At 32.0% G+C, this 16,538-nt stretch overlaps 1 protein-coding gene across 2 annotated transcripts in view; it reads left to right on the top strand.

Moving 5' to 3' along the window:
- The window catches only part of LOC114333423 (lysophosphatidylcholine acyltransferase), a 271,689-nt gene that overhangs the window by 145,587 nt on the left and 109,564 nt on the right, over positions 1 to 16,538 (top strand). Inside the window, exon 3 of one of the 2 annotated variants that reach the window (XM_028283292.2) lies at positions 7,201 to 7,415. The exons of the other annotated variant lie outside the window; for it this stretch is intronic. Coding sequence (XP_028139093.1) covers positions 7,201 to 7,415 — 215 coding nt within the window. The remainder of the gene's footprint in view (positions 1 to 7,200; positions 7,416 to 16,538) is intronic. 2 annotated transcript variants of the gene reach the window in all.

The following is a 16,538-nucleotide window of genomic DNA, read 5'->3' on the forward strand; positions in this document are numbered from 1 at the left end:
TTTTTAGTTTTCCAATCTATTGTTCATTTCGCGAATTATTCGCTTTTTTCTGTGAAAGTTTTTAACTCGCCCATTTCCTTAAGCCCCGCTCAAATCGTCAGATTTTTGAAATATACACTCTTTGGCATGTACTTAACTTACCTTATCTTAATCTGACAATTTCGACTATTTTTAATTATATATATTTTTTTTCGGGTCGCCCTTAACGAACTCCCCTGTGTTAAGAGCCAATATATGGTAGAGGTACATCTGCAGGGCATCAGGTTTCTCCCCATATGATAATCTGACACGCTCGAGTAACTGCAAAAATCCCCGCTTGAACTCTCCTACTATAATGAAACTATAAAAAAATTGGATAGAATCAATTGGGCTGCTAGGGTTAAAATAACTTAATATAAAGATAAAGTAGCTGGATCAGACCACACATTAAGGATACAGAAACAAGAAAGTATTAGAACAAAACCCAGTAGGGCTGAAAGAAAGTAAATGTATATAGTCCTGTCGCCAGTGGGGGTACAACGGCCTTCTTAATTCAGATGGACTTACCCAAGTTTTTTTTATGTATTTTGACCCGTAGAACACGAATTTTTTGGGTAACAGTCTATCCGGATGTCGATAAGATTGTTATAAACAAAGAACTTGAGGAATTACATAACAGCGATTTTTCGCAAAACAGAACATTGTTTTGTATTTTTTGGATCATTCTAAGCAAACAATGTTTTTACAAGTTTTTTCGTAGGATGCATAGTTTTTGACATAAATGCGGTTGAACTTTCAAAAAATCGAAAAATTGCAATTTTTGAACCCGAATAACTTTTGATTGAAAAATAAAATAGCAGTTCTGCTGACCGCATTTGAAATTTCAAGTCAAATTCTATCAGTTTTGATTACTTTCATTGCTAAAAATTATTTTTTTTATTGTTAAACAAAGCTATAAACATATAGTGATTGAATGATGTTTTCAATGCATTTCCCATTTGAAATCGAAGGAGTGGGCGCCATACAGACAATTTCTACGTAGCTTACTTACATTAAAACGCATGCATTGGGCACGGGAAACACTATGTGTTTATGACTTTGTTTAACAAATAAAAACTTAATTTTTAGCAATGCAAATAATCAAAACCGATAGAATTTGACTTGAACTTTCAAATGCAGTAAGCAGAATTGCTATTTTATTTTTTAATCAAAAGTTATTCTGGTTCAAAAATTGCACTTTTTTGATTTTTTGAAAGTTCAACCGCGTTTATCTCTAAAACTATGCATCCTACGAAAAAACTTGTAACACAATTTTTTGCTGATAATCACCCAAAAACTACAAAACAATGTTCTGTTTTGCGAAAAATCGCTGTTATGTAATTCCTCAAGTTCTTGATTTATAACAATCTTATCGACATTCGGATCGACTGTTACCCAAAAAATTCGTGTTCTACGGGTCAAAATACATAAAAAAAACTTGGGTAAGTCCATCTGAATTAAGGAGGCCGTTGTACCCCCCCTGGCGACAGGACTAATATAATGTTCACAAAACTTGTGACTGAAAAGTAATATCTAAAGTTTTTACTTAATAAAATATTAGGTGAAATCCGTCCTAACTGGATAGATTAAAGTTACATCAACAGCGCAGTCCATTTATTTTTCAAAACTCCTCGAGGACTTATAATTTCACAGGAATTTTACGATGAAATCATCGCCATATCTCACTTATTGAGAGGACGACTACATTTTTAATTGACCGTTTTTCCCCTCTTGGAAAATAATAAGGTAGAGATTTCAGTAAAACTTTTGCTGAACTACTTGAGAGTTTGTTGAAAATAAACTTTATGAGAGAAAGAACATAACAAATATACCTAGAGTGAAGATAAAACTTCTAGGGTAAAATAGTACCTATATATTATTTAATATTTAATAAAAAAATAAATTTTCCATGCTATATAAGCAGAAAACTAATAAAAATGAAAAAACTTCGTTTTCTCTTCTTCTGTATTTTCCAATTATTAGTTTGCCCTTTTAACCCTCCTCAGTTTTCTATCCTCCTAAACACCTTTTCTGAGATTTCTCTCCATCATCGTATTTTCTATATATTTACGTTTTCCAACTTTAAGCTGGTCAAACTTTTATTTTGTGTTGTGGCCGTCATTAGCCATACTTCCGCTCTGTATAGTAGACCAGGGCGCATCTGTAAAATGATTAGTACATTTGGATGTTGAGAGGTGACTTATATTTTTTTGCAGGAATTGCTGGAAAATAACTCATATAATAATATTTGATTTATCCTCCCACTCAAAAAGGTCCGGATTATTGTTTAAATAATCAAAATGTCAAAAATATACAGAAAAATTCGATTTTTTTATTTGTTTTTTGATTATAAATTTAAAAGTATTCATTTCCTAGAAAAGTTGCAATACTATAAAAGTTGCGTCAATAAATTTCCTACAACATAGGATTAGTTAAAAATTTTAAAAATTGTCACCGTTGTTGCAAAATAGCAATAATTGCGAAAAAAACCATAAAAAAACAAGTATTGGTATTTTACGTTTTTCAACCATTTATGCTACACTTAGGACCTTCATATTTCAGCCAGAAAAACTTTATGATACAATAAAACAATGCTATAGATTTCATTAAGATCGGTTTAATCGATTTTGCAAAATACATTTTGAAATCCAGCTTTCGCAAAAAGAATTCATTTTTTCAAAATGTTGCAGGACTGAAAATAAATCAGACAGCAAGTGGATTTTTTTGCATATAGAAGAATACCGTACCTTTCATTTGCAATTTGCAAAATTAAAATCAGTTAACTACCACAGCGTCAGGAACTTTTTAAATAAACAATAATTTTTGGTGCTACGCGTATGACAGCGGATACGTTTGCTCTGCTTGGGCATTCCAATGACCTTTGATAATGATCGATAAATTATAATTTTTAGAATATTTAGATATAAACAAATAAATTTGTTTATTGCAAAATAAAAACACATACTCTGCCAGTGACATAACACTTTTTTAAGCAAAAACTTTCTTTGTTCATATATTTTAACTTAGAAAATAAAAGTTTATTATTTTTAAAAATAAGCAATTGTTGTAATATTTCACAAACAATATTCAAATTAGTTTGAGTTTTGTGGAATTAAAGTATTAAAATACAACAAAATATAGAGCAAGAAAATAATACATTAGATAAAGATTGGAAGAAATTTTGGTGGAAATCAACTTGTGTGAATCGAACACCGCTGTCCTGCGCGTAGCACCAAAAATTAATGTTTATTTAAAAGAATTCCTGACGTCGGTGGTAGTTAACCGATTTAATTTTGGAAATTGCTAATGAAAGGTACAGTATTCTTCTATATGTAATTTTTTTTTAACTTGCTATCTGCTTCATTTTCAGTCCTGCAACATTTTGAAAAAATGAATTGTTTTTGCGAAAGCTGGATTGCAAAATTTATTTTGCAAAATCTATTAAACCGATCTTAATAAAATTTACAGTATTTTTGAAGTTATACTTCTTTAGGCGCGATTGAGAGTAAAATTTCATAATACTGCGCGCATGCGCACACAGACAGTATGGCGTTTAGTTGCTAAATCTTTCTAGTTATGTATAAATATATCAGTGCAAGAAAAGGTGTGAAAAGAATATATTAGTGTTTTTAGTAAATATATTTATTATAATTTTTGTGTCTTTGGATTTGTTTTCCTCAGGAGTAAGATGAGTACATATTATTACAACATTTTATTGTCTATGCTATGTATTTAAGTCGGTGTTGAAATGAATAACAAATGAAAATAAATGTTATATTTTATAACACAAAAACTTTTTACAACCACCGTACAATAACAACCATTATTACGAATTTTAATACACAACTTTGTTATGTGTTAGCGGACCGTGAGTAAAGGTAGACCACGTCTTGGGTGTCAAACTTGTACGTAATAATGATAGAATGAGAAATATGCGCAATAAACGTCAGATTATCCAAACTATGGACGAAACGAGACTAACAAAAAAATTGTGAATCGTGATTCGGGACTATATTTTAAGCTGTACTAAAATGCGTCTGGCTTACTCCACGATGGGTTGGTAACTAACTGTTAGTTTTGAACCGTGTAAGAAATGGGCTTCTTGTGACTTTTACAACAAGGTAGAAATCAGTAATTAATTTTTGCGAGCGCAATTTAAATTTTAAGCGAATAAAACCTTTTAGGGCGGCCTGGTACCACAAAGGGATTTTAGAGGTTTGGAGAGCATAAACGCAATAATACCGAATTGAGATTATGTTTCTACTCCTGAGCCGTATTATGTTTTTACAAGTGAGTTTAGGCCGTAAATTTTTTATATGCAAGTTAAAGCTATGAGAAAATAGGAAATATCTTAGGATCGAGATTATATATTTCTTTTCAGAGCGTCCCAATCACTGAGTTAAAGATTGCGAAAGTGCCAACGGAAATATCGTATTAGTTTGCTGACTTTTCTCATATTCGAGTCAATTGGAAACTGCAAGGGACTGCAGAAACTGCAAATGGCTGAACATGAAAAATAAGTAGTGTAAAATACGATAAATTATACAGGGTGTAACAAAAATACAGGTCATAAATTTAATCACATATTCTGGGACCCAAAATAGTTCGACTGAACCTAACTTACCTTACTACAAATATGCACATAAAAAAAGTTACAGCCCTTTGAAGTTACAAAATAAAAATCGATTTTTTCCAATATATCGAAAACTATTAGAGATATTTAATTAAAAATAGACATGTGGCATTATTATGGTAGTAGTATCTTAAAAAAAATGATAGTGAAATTTGGACACCCTATAAAAATTTTATGGGGGTTTTGTTCCTTTATACCCCCCATACTTTTGTGTACGTTCCAATTTAATTATTATTGTAGTACCATTAGCTAAACACAATATTTTAAAAACTTTTTTGCCTCTTAGTACTTTTTCCAAAAGTCAGTTTTTATCGAGATATTTTGAATATTTGTCAAATCCACCACATATTTGTATATGGCTAAGTACGATTATGGAGACTTGGTAATAATATCAAAATTTATTTATGATTTACATTTTTAGGTACATTTTGAACCATATTAAAAAAGAAGTAATATCTTGATAAAAAGTGCCTTCTCGAAAAAATACAAAGAGGCAAAAAAGTTTTAAAAATACTGTGTTTAACTAATGGTACCGCAGTAAAAGTTTAATTGGAACATACACAAACATTTGGGGGGTTTAAAGGAACAAAACCCCCATAAAATTTGTATGTAAACATATTAAAAAAGAAGCCGCAACTCAATAAAAACTGCCTTATCAAAAAAATACCAAGAGGCAAAAAAGTTATAAAAATATTGAATTGAACTAATGGTACCACAATAATAATTTAATTAGAACGTACACAAAAGTTTGGGGTGGTTTAAGGGAACAAAATCCCATAAAATTTTTATGGGGTGCACAAATTTCACTATAATTCTTTTTTAAAATGTTCCTGCCATAAGAATGCCACATGTCCATTTTCAATAAAAAATCTCTAATAGTTTTCGATATATTCAAAAAAATCGATTTTTATTTTGTAACTTCAATGGGCTGTAACTTTTTTTATGTGCATATTTGTACTAAGGTAAATTAGGTTCATTCGAACTATTTTTGGTCTCAGAATATGTGATTTAATTTATGACCTGTATTTTCGTTACACCCTGTATATTGAGATCGTATAAGTAGAGAATATAATTATCGATATTATGTTGCAAGGTTGTAACATTTATTTATATATCACGTGGACATTAACAAACTGTAAACAAACTGTAAATCCAAAAATGCCCATTTTCTATTTGCAAATTTTTGTTTTGAATATTCGTGTTTTAAAAACAGTTATTGGATGTTGGTTCAGAGCAGCAGCCTACAAAGTAACCATAGCCATTATGCTATCTAAACTCCGATAGGAGATGGAACTTTAAGAAGAAATAGATTAGGTATTGCTCATATTAAATAATAATCATAATAACAAAAGGAATTACTTAGTTGTTATGTGTGCTCGTACTAATGGTGATTTACTGCTAGACTAAATTTTTGTATTATTGTATTTATTTAAACTCGATTGAGTTTATACGGGCTCAATCAAAAGGAAATAGAAGTAAAAGATACATACATTGCTGGAAAAATGTATTGCTAAATTGCTGAAAAAGTCATGTAATCGGGATAGAAAACGAAAATATTATTATATATAAACGAATTAATAATTATAGGATTGAATGAAGTCTAAGAGACAATTCATCTACATTTAAAATCAATTGCCTAGCATTAAATTAAACTCGATGTAGATTTTATAAACAAAATTCTATATATAAAGCGTCGATGACACAGGGCGAGTTTCCAAGCTGCTAGCGAACTTACTGACTTCTAGCTTATAAAGTAGTCTCGTGTCATCGAGCTTTTTTACGATCTGCTAGTGATTATCCGATTGTAAAAAAGCTGCGAGCAAAATAAAATCCGGGCTATATTTTTTCGCTATTCGCTGGCCTATTAGCTTGTATATTTAACTAGCTTTGTCATAATTGCTGCTAGTAAACTGGTTGCGAATAGAGTGTCTGCGTGTTTGATTCCATCTCGCTAATGTAAAAGCCAGAGTTAGAATGCAGTATTAGTCTTACAGCGCGCATGGATGCCGCTCATGGCAGCACAGTGGTAGGTGCGTGTATACAACCGTAGGCAATTGTTGTGTGCGCGTATATTCCAGTGCTATGATTCTTATATCCGGTCCTACTGCACCGCTCGGAGCAAACAGGCAACGTGGTCGGCCGTTCTCCTGTAAGAAATACATTGCTCTATGCTACCTGCACTGCATTCTAAGTGTGCCTTCTATTTTAGCTACTCGCTCACTCGCTAGCTTTTAAACTCGCCGACTAGCAACTTGTAAGCTGACCCGTGTTATCGACGCTTATATTAATACTATGCTATGATTTACATGCCAAGCTACAGGTACAATAATAATTACTGTTTGGTTGCCACCAATATATTTTCAGAATGTGTTATTTTGTTTTTAACCGAAAATCATTTGAAATAAGAAAAATGTTATTTATATCTTATATTATACTGATATATTATGTTGCCAATTATACATATAGGATTTCAATATCGAGTGAAACATTTTAGCAACCTTAAAACTACTGGTTTATTACAAACAATTATTTTTCCATTTTTCCTTCAGGAAACTCAAACATTACACTTGTATAATCGGGAAAAATTGCCTGATGGCCGGAGGCATGAACATTACTATAAAAGGGAGACAGGCTACCAAAAGTGAAGCCCCCATATTAGTCTGCGCCCCTCATTCCACCTTCTTAGACGGTGGTATAATCTACCTAGTCGGCTTTCCCTCTACTATTTGTAGGAGGGAAAGCGGAGCTAACAATCATATAGGAAGTAGGTTTTATGTTTTTTTTTTATTTTTTTTTAATTTTGTCTTTTTAATTTAGTTTTAATTTTAAAATCATAACGAATGAAAATGAAAAAACCTCTATGTAGAGTTTTGACGTAAGTTATAGGAAAATTTAATATAGAGGGTGGTTCATTAAGAATGTCCAATCTCTTAGTTGTAGATTCTAGACCTCAAAATATTACGTTTTAAGTGATTAAATCCAAATCCCTTAAATAAAATGTGTTACAGGGAGCTTTATTTAAAAATGTAATATCTATTTTTACGCAGTGCTTTCAAACTACTTCACATATCCTTGTCATTCTTGGCACAAAGTGTAGGTACTGTAAAATAATGATGTAACGAATGTCGTTTTTTGAACATTCGCGAATACGAATGCGAATGCGAATATCTAATAACGACATTCGCGAATGCGAATGCGAATGTTCAGTTTTTTTTTAATTTGTTTCTATTTTTGAAATCTTTTCTAAATTTATAATGAGAAGTTAATTGATATTTAGTATAAATCAATCTGAATTTTAAGCTTTATTACATTATACCAAATAATAAAACAACGTGAAGGCTCATAATCTGATTATACGAGGTTATGTTACCTTTTTTTAATAAAAAAAGATGAGAAAGAGAATAGATTTTGATTTTATTAATCTAACGTTATTTTCAAATTATGTTTTATTTTGATATTCATATTCGCAAAACATTCCCACAAATTTTGCGAATGCTAACGCGAATGCGAATGTGCAAATACATGCGGATATTCGCAAATGCGAATGCGAATACGAATATTCGTTTACTACAGTAAACCCTACTGACCTATGATAAATAAACATTTCTTGCTACCACCAGAGGCGTACAACAGGGGACAGTTAATGGTTGACTCTTCCCAAATTCTATGCCACTGGAAAAATTGCTATTTTAGCGAAATATTTCGATTCTAAAATACTTCCTATTTAAATAACATTGTCTTCATTCGTAACGATAAAGTTGCTAGTTTTCGAGATATTTGAAGTTCAAAATGAAACGGCACAGCTACTTTAAATGTATTGTGCCCCTTTATTTTTAACTTCAAATATCTCGAAAACCAATGAATCGTTCGTAATGATTTTATCGCTACGAATGAAGAGAATATATTTTTTCTATGGATGCTGTACAATGTGCAACTTATCTCACTACTTACATACATTCAAAACGAATAATTTCTCACGTAGTAAGAAAAGTCGGCTATTGCAGTGAGAAATATTTTTTCTCACGGGTTCTCCTACGGTTTACCATACATATGACCGCCGTTTCCATGGTACATGCACAATACAAACACAATTAATGTTTTCAAACAAATTGTGTTGAAGCAAAACTTACCAGGAATTACCTTTCAAAACTGTCCAAAAATAACTGTTAATTAGAATTTTAAATAAGTAACGTATATAAATTTTAAGAATATTAAATACCTACATGTATATGTATGTATGTTATTTCAATTGTCAACTCTTGACAAAACCGCATCCATAGGAAAAGTACAGTGTAGCTCGTACCAACAAACTTCTGCGCTCGTGAGAAATATGTTTTTTTTTCTCTCTTGTTGTACAATACACTATTACATGGAAAGTATTGGAAAATCTAAAAATTATACTGAAATATTGATTCCGCCAATGGCGTAGGATTTGGAAAGGGTTCAGGGGATTTACTGAACCCTGTCGTACGCCTCTGGTAGTATACAGAAACGTTTATTTATCACAGTTTGGTAGGGTGTACGGTATCTAAACTTTCTACCAAGTATGACAAGGATACGTCAAGTAGTTTAGAAGTAAGGGGTGAAAATAATTATTAAACTTAAAAAAAAACAACCTGTAACTCAGTAAGGAGCCTCATTCTATTAAATTGATTTTAATTAAATCTTAATATTTTGAGGTCTATAATCTACATTTTTAATGAGACTGGACATTCTTAATGAATTACCCTGTATTGTTATGTATTTCGTAGTTTTAATTGAACGGTCATGTTCAACAAAGTAAATAAATTAATACTTTTAATGTCCGACTGGTATATTATTTGAAAATAATGACATGATTTCGAAGTCAGTTAAGAATAATATACTGCCCTAGGGCATTATTTTGAAAAATAACGCCCTAGAGTATTAAATTTAAATAACGTGTTAAATACTCTCAAGTTGACAAATAACAACCTAAGTAAAACTATGGTTACCACAATTACGTTACGACTATTGCTAGTAAATGTAATTATTTGAAAACTAATTAATTCAAATTTTTTTTTAAATTTTTTGCATATTTATAAAGAATAATTTAGTCGGACATTAAACGTTGAAGGCACCACGGGTATTATAGATAATAACGCTTTCGGTCAACGTATATTCCTCGGGCCAAAGGCCCTCGGTATATACACCATTGTCCTCAAGCGTTATTATCCTTATATACCCTTGGTACCTTAATAACTATTTGTTTTAGCGTTTTTAATCAATAATATGTCGGTGTTTTCATGATTATCAACATTTTACTGTTACTGAGCATGTTACTCTTCCTCGTGTTTTCAACCCTGTCTATCTTACGCCGCTCTCATCGTTTTTAATTAGCCTTTTAAAATCGTCAGTCTATCGTGTAGGTGGTCGACCGACACTTCTGTTGTCCATTGGTCTCCTTTCCAATAACCTCTTTGTCCATCGTCCATCTGTCATTTTAACTATGTGTCCTGCCCGTCTTCATTTTAGTCTGGTTATTATTTCGATGACGTCAGTCTCCTTGGTTCTTCTCCTGTCCTCTTTGTTTTTTATTTAGTTATTCCTAACATGGATCGCTCCATTCTCTGCTTAATTCTCAGGTTGATAGTCGAGGCTTTTGTTAATGTATGTGTTTCTGTCAATATTGGGAGCACCTATTAATCGAATACTTTTCTCTTCAGTCATATTATGGGAATCTCACTTTTAAAAGTTTCTCTCAGTTTTCTATATGCTGCCCATCCAAGACTAATACTTCTCGTTCATAGGTCTGATGATCCCTGACAATCATAATTTCATTTCCTAGAATATTTATATTGATCTACGAATTCTATTTCTTGCCTATTAATACTGATGTTCTGGTTTCAAGCGCTTCAAAAATAAAGAAGGAAAAGCGGTAGGCCCAGATGATATTCCTGGGGAAGTATGGAGAGCATTGGGAGAGACAGAAACAAGGTAGCTAGCAGGTCTATTTGGAGAAGCAGTATACTGGTACCTGCTTACAAAAACAAGGGAGATATACAACAATGTACAAACTACAGGGCTATAAAACTGCTTAGCCACACCATGAAAATATGGGAAAGGGTAATTGATAGACGGATACGTGAAGAGACCAAAATATCCGAGAATCAATTTGGCTTTATGCAGGGTAGATCAACAACAGATGCAATTCTCATTATAAGGCAGTTGATGGAAAAATACAGGAGTAAAGAAACAAACGCTCATATGGTATTCATTGATCTTGAGAAAGCATATGATAGAGTTCCTCGAGAGATTCTGTCGTGGGCACTCAATAAGAAAGGAGTCCCTGGTGAATATGTAAATATTGTGAGGGATATATATGAGGGAGTAACGACTAATGTTAGGACAGGTGTGGGAGAGACTGATAAATTTCATGTGAAAGTAGGATTTCACCAAGGCTCTGTGCTTAGTCCGTATTTATTCTCATTAGTTTTGGACCAGATAACAGCGAAACTACAGGGTAACATTCCATGGTGCTTAATGTATGCTGACGATGTCGTGTTAGTAGGAAATAGTGAAAGAGACTTAGAACAAAAACTGGAACAGTGGAGGCAAGTTCTGGAGGAAAAAGGTTTAAAACTTAGTAGGACAAAAACAGAGTATTTGGAATGTTCATTTAAAAATGGAGTTACTACAAATAAAATGGTATCTTTGGATGGTGAACTGATTGTAAAAAGCAATAGTTTTAAGTACCTGGGATCAGTATTACAGAGTAATGGAGAAATATATGGAGATGCATGCAGTAGAATTAGGGCTGGATGGATGAAGTGGAAAGAGGCGAGTGATGTGTTGTGTGACAAAAAAATTCCAATGAAGCTGAAAGGAATTCTATAAAACAGCCATAAGACCGGCTATAATGTACGGAACTGAATATTGGGCAGTGAAGAAGAAAGAGGAACAACGAATGCATGTGGCAGAAATGAGAATGCTTAGATGGATAAGTGGAGTAACAAAGAAGGATAAAATTAGAAATGAGTATATTAGGGGAAGTCTAGGTGTGGCACCAATTGATGCCAAAATGAGAGAGCATTGGTTAAGATAGTTTGGACATGTTCAACGTCGAGATGTTAATCACACAATATGAAGAATAGCTGAAGTGCAGATTCCTGGAAGGAGTAGGAGAGGAAGACCAAAGAAGACCTGGGGGGAGACGATAAAACAGGACATGTTGGTAAAGGGGATTGACATTGGTATGACCCAAGATAGAATTGTGTGGAGAAATGCAATTAGGGAAGCCGACCCCGCATAGGGATAAGGCAAAGAGAATGATGATGAATACTGATGTTCTAGTGGTGTGCCATATTTGTCTTTCTTTTTGATTTCGAGATGTTTATATTATTTAAAAACTACATATTCTGTAGTTACAACGAGTTCCTCTCTCTTGTATCCCTTTTATAAGATATTCGTGTAAATTACGCCATTTGCTCATTTCTTTTTTTATATGAACTCTCTATTTGTTTAAGGACATACAAAACTTCATACTCTTGTCTGTTATGAGATTATCCAAATTTTCAAGATTTAATTTTACTGCTACTAAACTGTAATGGGATTTCCCAAAAGGATTCCTTATCTGAAAAACCGAACAAAGGTTTTTGTATTGTCGGACTGTTTCATCGTACGAGATCACATACCTTCAGTATGGAAATACTCTTTTTGGTGTTGTTAGCTGCTGCACGTAAAAATATTTGCGTGCTACTTTAGCCTGAACTCATTTTCTATCACCATTGTGCCCAGCTAGCTTTTGTAATACACTATTGATGGAACGAAAGTGCAGTATTACCCCACACTGGCTCACATTTTTCTGTATTGGAGAGGATGGCTAGGTACTACAATGAGTGTATTGCTAGATAGCGTATTATTGCCCATATCTAACCAATAGCCGGTTGTCATAAGTGTTTCCCTTGTATTTGATCTTCTAGCTCTTGACCTTTACTCATGTTGGCTTAGAATATTATATGATTATGTGCAATATTGCCAATACTTCACAACCAGTAAATCCTCATGGCTATTTCTCTCTTATTATTGTCGTCATGTAATTATTAAACTATCTTTGATCAGATTATTTATTTTTGGTCTCCGTATTCTTCTTTTTTGTACCATCGGCCTTTTTAATTCCTTTTGTCATTATGTTCTTTTGTTTTTTTCATGTTCTCCAACCAGAAGGTTCTTCGAGCTCTTTTCATTGTCATTGTAAATGGATTACTATAAAGTTCCATAACTTCTTCATGGTTTTCTCCAATAAATAATTTTGTTTATACAATAAAAATACGGAATAATAGATTATTTCGAAATATTTATACAAATACATTTTAACTGTTCGAACCAATGACAGTCCATAATGTTTAGAAAAACTGGACTAAATCTTAAATGATGTTGTTGTCTGTCTCTTAAATATAGGTCAGTATGTAACAACTTCTACTTCATCAGCTGTCACTTTAGGTACCGCAATACAATTTTGCTTGTTCATTGGCGGATTGATACCTTTATGTAAGGTTGTCACTCCATATTTTGCTCTGTCTGCCGATCTTCTTCTACCGATTGGTGATTTATCTCTTGCTATTTTGACCACACGTGCCTCCCCGTTCTTATTATGAGGTTATTCCATACCTTTTCCTATTTAGTGTTTATTAGTTTATACAGGGTGAGTCATGAGGAACTGTACATACTCCTACCTCGTATAGAGGCCCCTATGGGGAATAACAAATGACCATTAAAAAGTGTCTGCTCCCATTGTTTAATAATATACAGGGCGAGTTTCGCATTTTGACAGAAATTTATATTCGTCATAATTTTTGAACGGTCAGATCGATGTGTCTCTTATTTTGGTCAATCGTTACACTATTACCACCTATCAACTGATTTATTCAAACTAGAAAAAAATCAGGTCCGGCTTTAAAAAATTAGTTCGTTTGGTCTTAGAAAAAATTTCACCCTGTATACGCTTTTTGAAAACTCTAATATGAATTTTACTAATTAGACAAATAGGCAATTACAATGGCATATTTATTTTTCCCCACTCTATTACTTAATTTTTTATTAAAAAATCAAATTTGTCAAAATCGCAATTTTACCGTAAAAATAAAAAAAATTAAACAACGTTTTTCTTAAAATTAAAAGTTTCACCATTTTTTTTTCTATAACACGTCTAGATCTAAAACTCCCCATAACACTTCTCTTTGGACTCTCTAGTTTAACATAGACGTGATCAAATAGATAAATTTTAAATTTTTTCACTTAATTTTTGCGATTTAACTTTGCAATTCACGAAGCTGTACCTTTTATTTTTAAAAATTCATAACTTTTACGAGAAGAAGACTAAAAGTCTACAACAATAATTGTCACAGTTTTCACAATGGTAAGAGATATGTGCTGTAAAAATTTCAGAAAAAACAATTTTAAATGGAACGTTGTAGCGAGTTAAACCGTGATTTCATTTTTTTTTTTCAATTTTAGGTTAAAATTCCGATTTAGACAAATTTGATTTTTTAATAAAAAATTAAGTAATCGTGTGTAAATTAGTGGGGAAAAAATAAATATGCCATTTTAATTTCCTATTTGTCTAATTTGTAAAATTCATATTAAAGTTTTTAAAAAGCATATACAGGGTGAAATTTTTTCTAAGATCAAAACGAAATAATTTTTTAAATTCGGGCCTGATTTTTTTCTACTTTGAATAAATCAGTTGATTTATTATCCAACCATAAATTAAATATTTGTTAAAAAAAAAATTAATTTTTGTAATAAAAGTAAATTTTTTAAAATCTATGGTTCACTTTACCAAACATTTAATTATTATTCATAGTCAAATTTGATTTTTTTTATAAAAGATTAAGTAATCATGTGGGGAAAAAATAAATATGCCATTTTAATTGCCTATTTGTTTAATTTGTAAAATTCATATTGGAGATTTCAAAAAGCGTATACAGAGTGAAATTTTTTCTAAGACCCAAACGAACTAATTTTTTAAAGCCGGGCCTGATTTTTTTCTAGTTTGAATAAATCAGTTGATTGGGTGGTAACATAAATCAAATATTTGTTAAAAAAAATTAATTTTTGTAATAAAAGTTATTTTTTTTTAAATCTATGGTTGACTTTACCAAACTTTTATTTCATAGTCAAATTTGATTTTTTTATAAAAAATTAAGAAGGTAATCGTGTGGGGAAAAAATAAATATGCCATTTTAATTGCCTATTTGTCTAATTTGTAAAATTCCTATTAGAGTTTTAAAAAAGCGTATACAGGGCGAAATTTTTTCTAAGACCCAAACGAACTAATTTTTTAAAGCCAGACCTGCTTTTTTCCAGTTTGAATAAATCAGTTAATTAGGTGGTAACAGTGTAACGATTGACAAAAATAAGAGACACATCGATCTGACCGTTCAAAAATTATGACGAATATAAATTTCTGTCAAAATGCGAAACTCGCCCTGTATATTATTAAACAAGGGGAGCAGACACTTTTTAATGGTCATTTGTTATTCCCCATAGGAGCCTCTATACGAGGTAGGAGTATGTACACTTTCTCATGACTCACCCTGTATACTGTACGTTACATTGTCTTCTAATGTCTTCATTACTCTTTCAATCTAGCGGCGATTTCGTGTAATTCTTCTCAGTACTCTTATCTCTACCGTTTCCAGTAGTATTTGTGTTGTGGCTGTATCGGGTTTTTTTATGTATATTTCAATATTGGTCTTACACTGGGTTTATAAATTCTTGACTTATCTCAATATTAATATGTCAGTTTCGTCATATAGTGTTATTAAGACATCCTGACAGTCTATTTGATTTTTGTACTTGACTTCTCATTTCTTTGTCCACGTCTCAGTAGCTTGGCAGTGTAATTCCAAGGTATTTTACATCTGATTGGTTTTTTACTGATAACTATTGTTTTAGTTTTCTGATACGAAATTTTCGTATTGAATTATTTTTCTCTTATGTTAAATCTGTGGTCTAGTTTTTGCAGATTTATCTTCTTCTTGGACTATCAATACTGTGTCGCCTGCGTATTAGAGTATTTTTACTTCTTTGTTTCCCATCCTGTATCCTCTTCCTTGTTGTTGCCGTTTTGATCATTCCATTCATAAATAAATTGAAGAACATGGGACTCAATGAGTCTTCCTGTCTTATTTCGCTGCTTATGTCTTTAGGTTATGTAGGTTGCCCATCTATTCTGACTTCCATTTTGTTGTTTTGGTAGATGTTTTCAATAGTTGTTATGATATCTAGGGGGAATTTCCTATTATACAGAAGATAGATTATATATTTATCTTTGAGTCTTAATCTCTCAAATGATTTCCTTAAGTCAATCAGATACAGGAATGTTGGAATATTATACTCTAGTGATTTCTCAGTAATTTGCTTTATAACAAATATTGTATCTGTACACGATCTTCCAGTACGAAATAAATGAATATTGAGATAATAAATGTGTGTTTTATGGACTATTTGGATGAAGTGCGATTACTTCTTCAGAAAGTATGAGTGAAAAATTATGGCTTGTGATGACAGGGTCACATCCCTGAAATAGGCCTGTCTTAAGTGCCTTTTACCCTGTTTATTTTACATATAATATCTACTTAATCTACACTTACTTTCGACTTTCTGATTGTGATGAAGATATTATTTACTCACATTATTTGTAATTCGATCTTTAGAGTTCAGAATTTTTGGCAGTGGTCTTGTACTCATGCTTTGCTTATTTATTATATCGTTTATCTCTAGATTTTCAAGTGTATGTTACTTTTGTCAAAACTTTTAGTTAGTTTTTTCATTTTTTATGATAAAATATGTATACCATGAATTCAAATACAGTCGAGCCCGCTTATTAGAATACCTGTTATAAGAATATCCCGGTTTAAGGAAT

The sequence above is a fragment of the Diabrotica virgifera genome, chromosome 1 (genome assembly GCF_917563875.1).
Source record: "Diabrotica virgifera virgifera chromosome 1, PGI_DIABVI_V3a".
NCBI classification, from domain to species: domain Eukaryota; kingdom Metazoa; phylum Arthropoda; class Insecta; order Coleoptera; family Chrysomelidae; genus Diabrotica; species Diabrotica virgifera.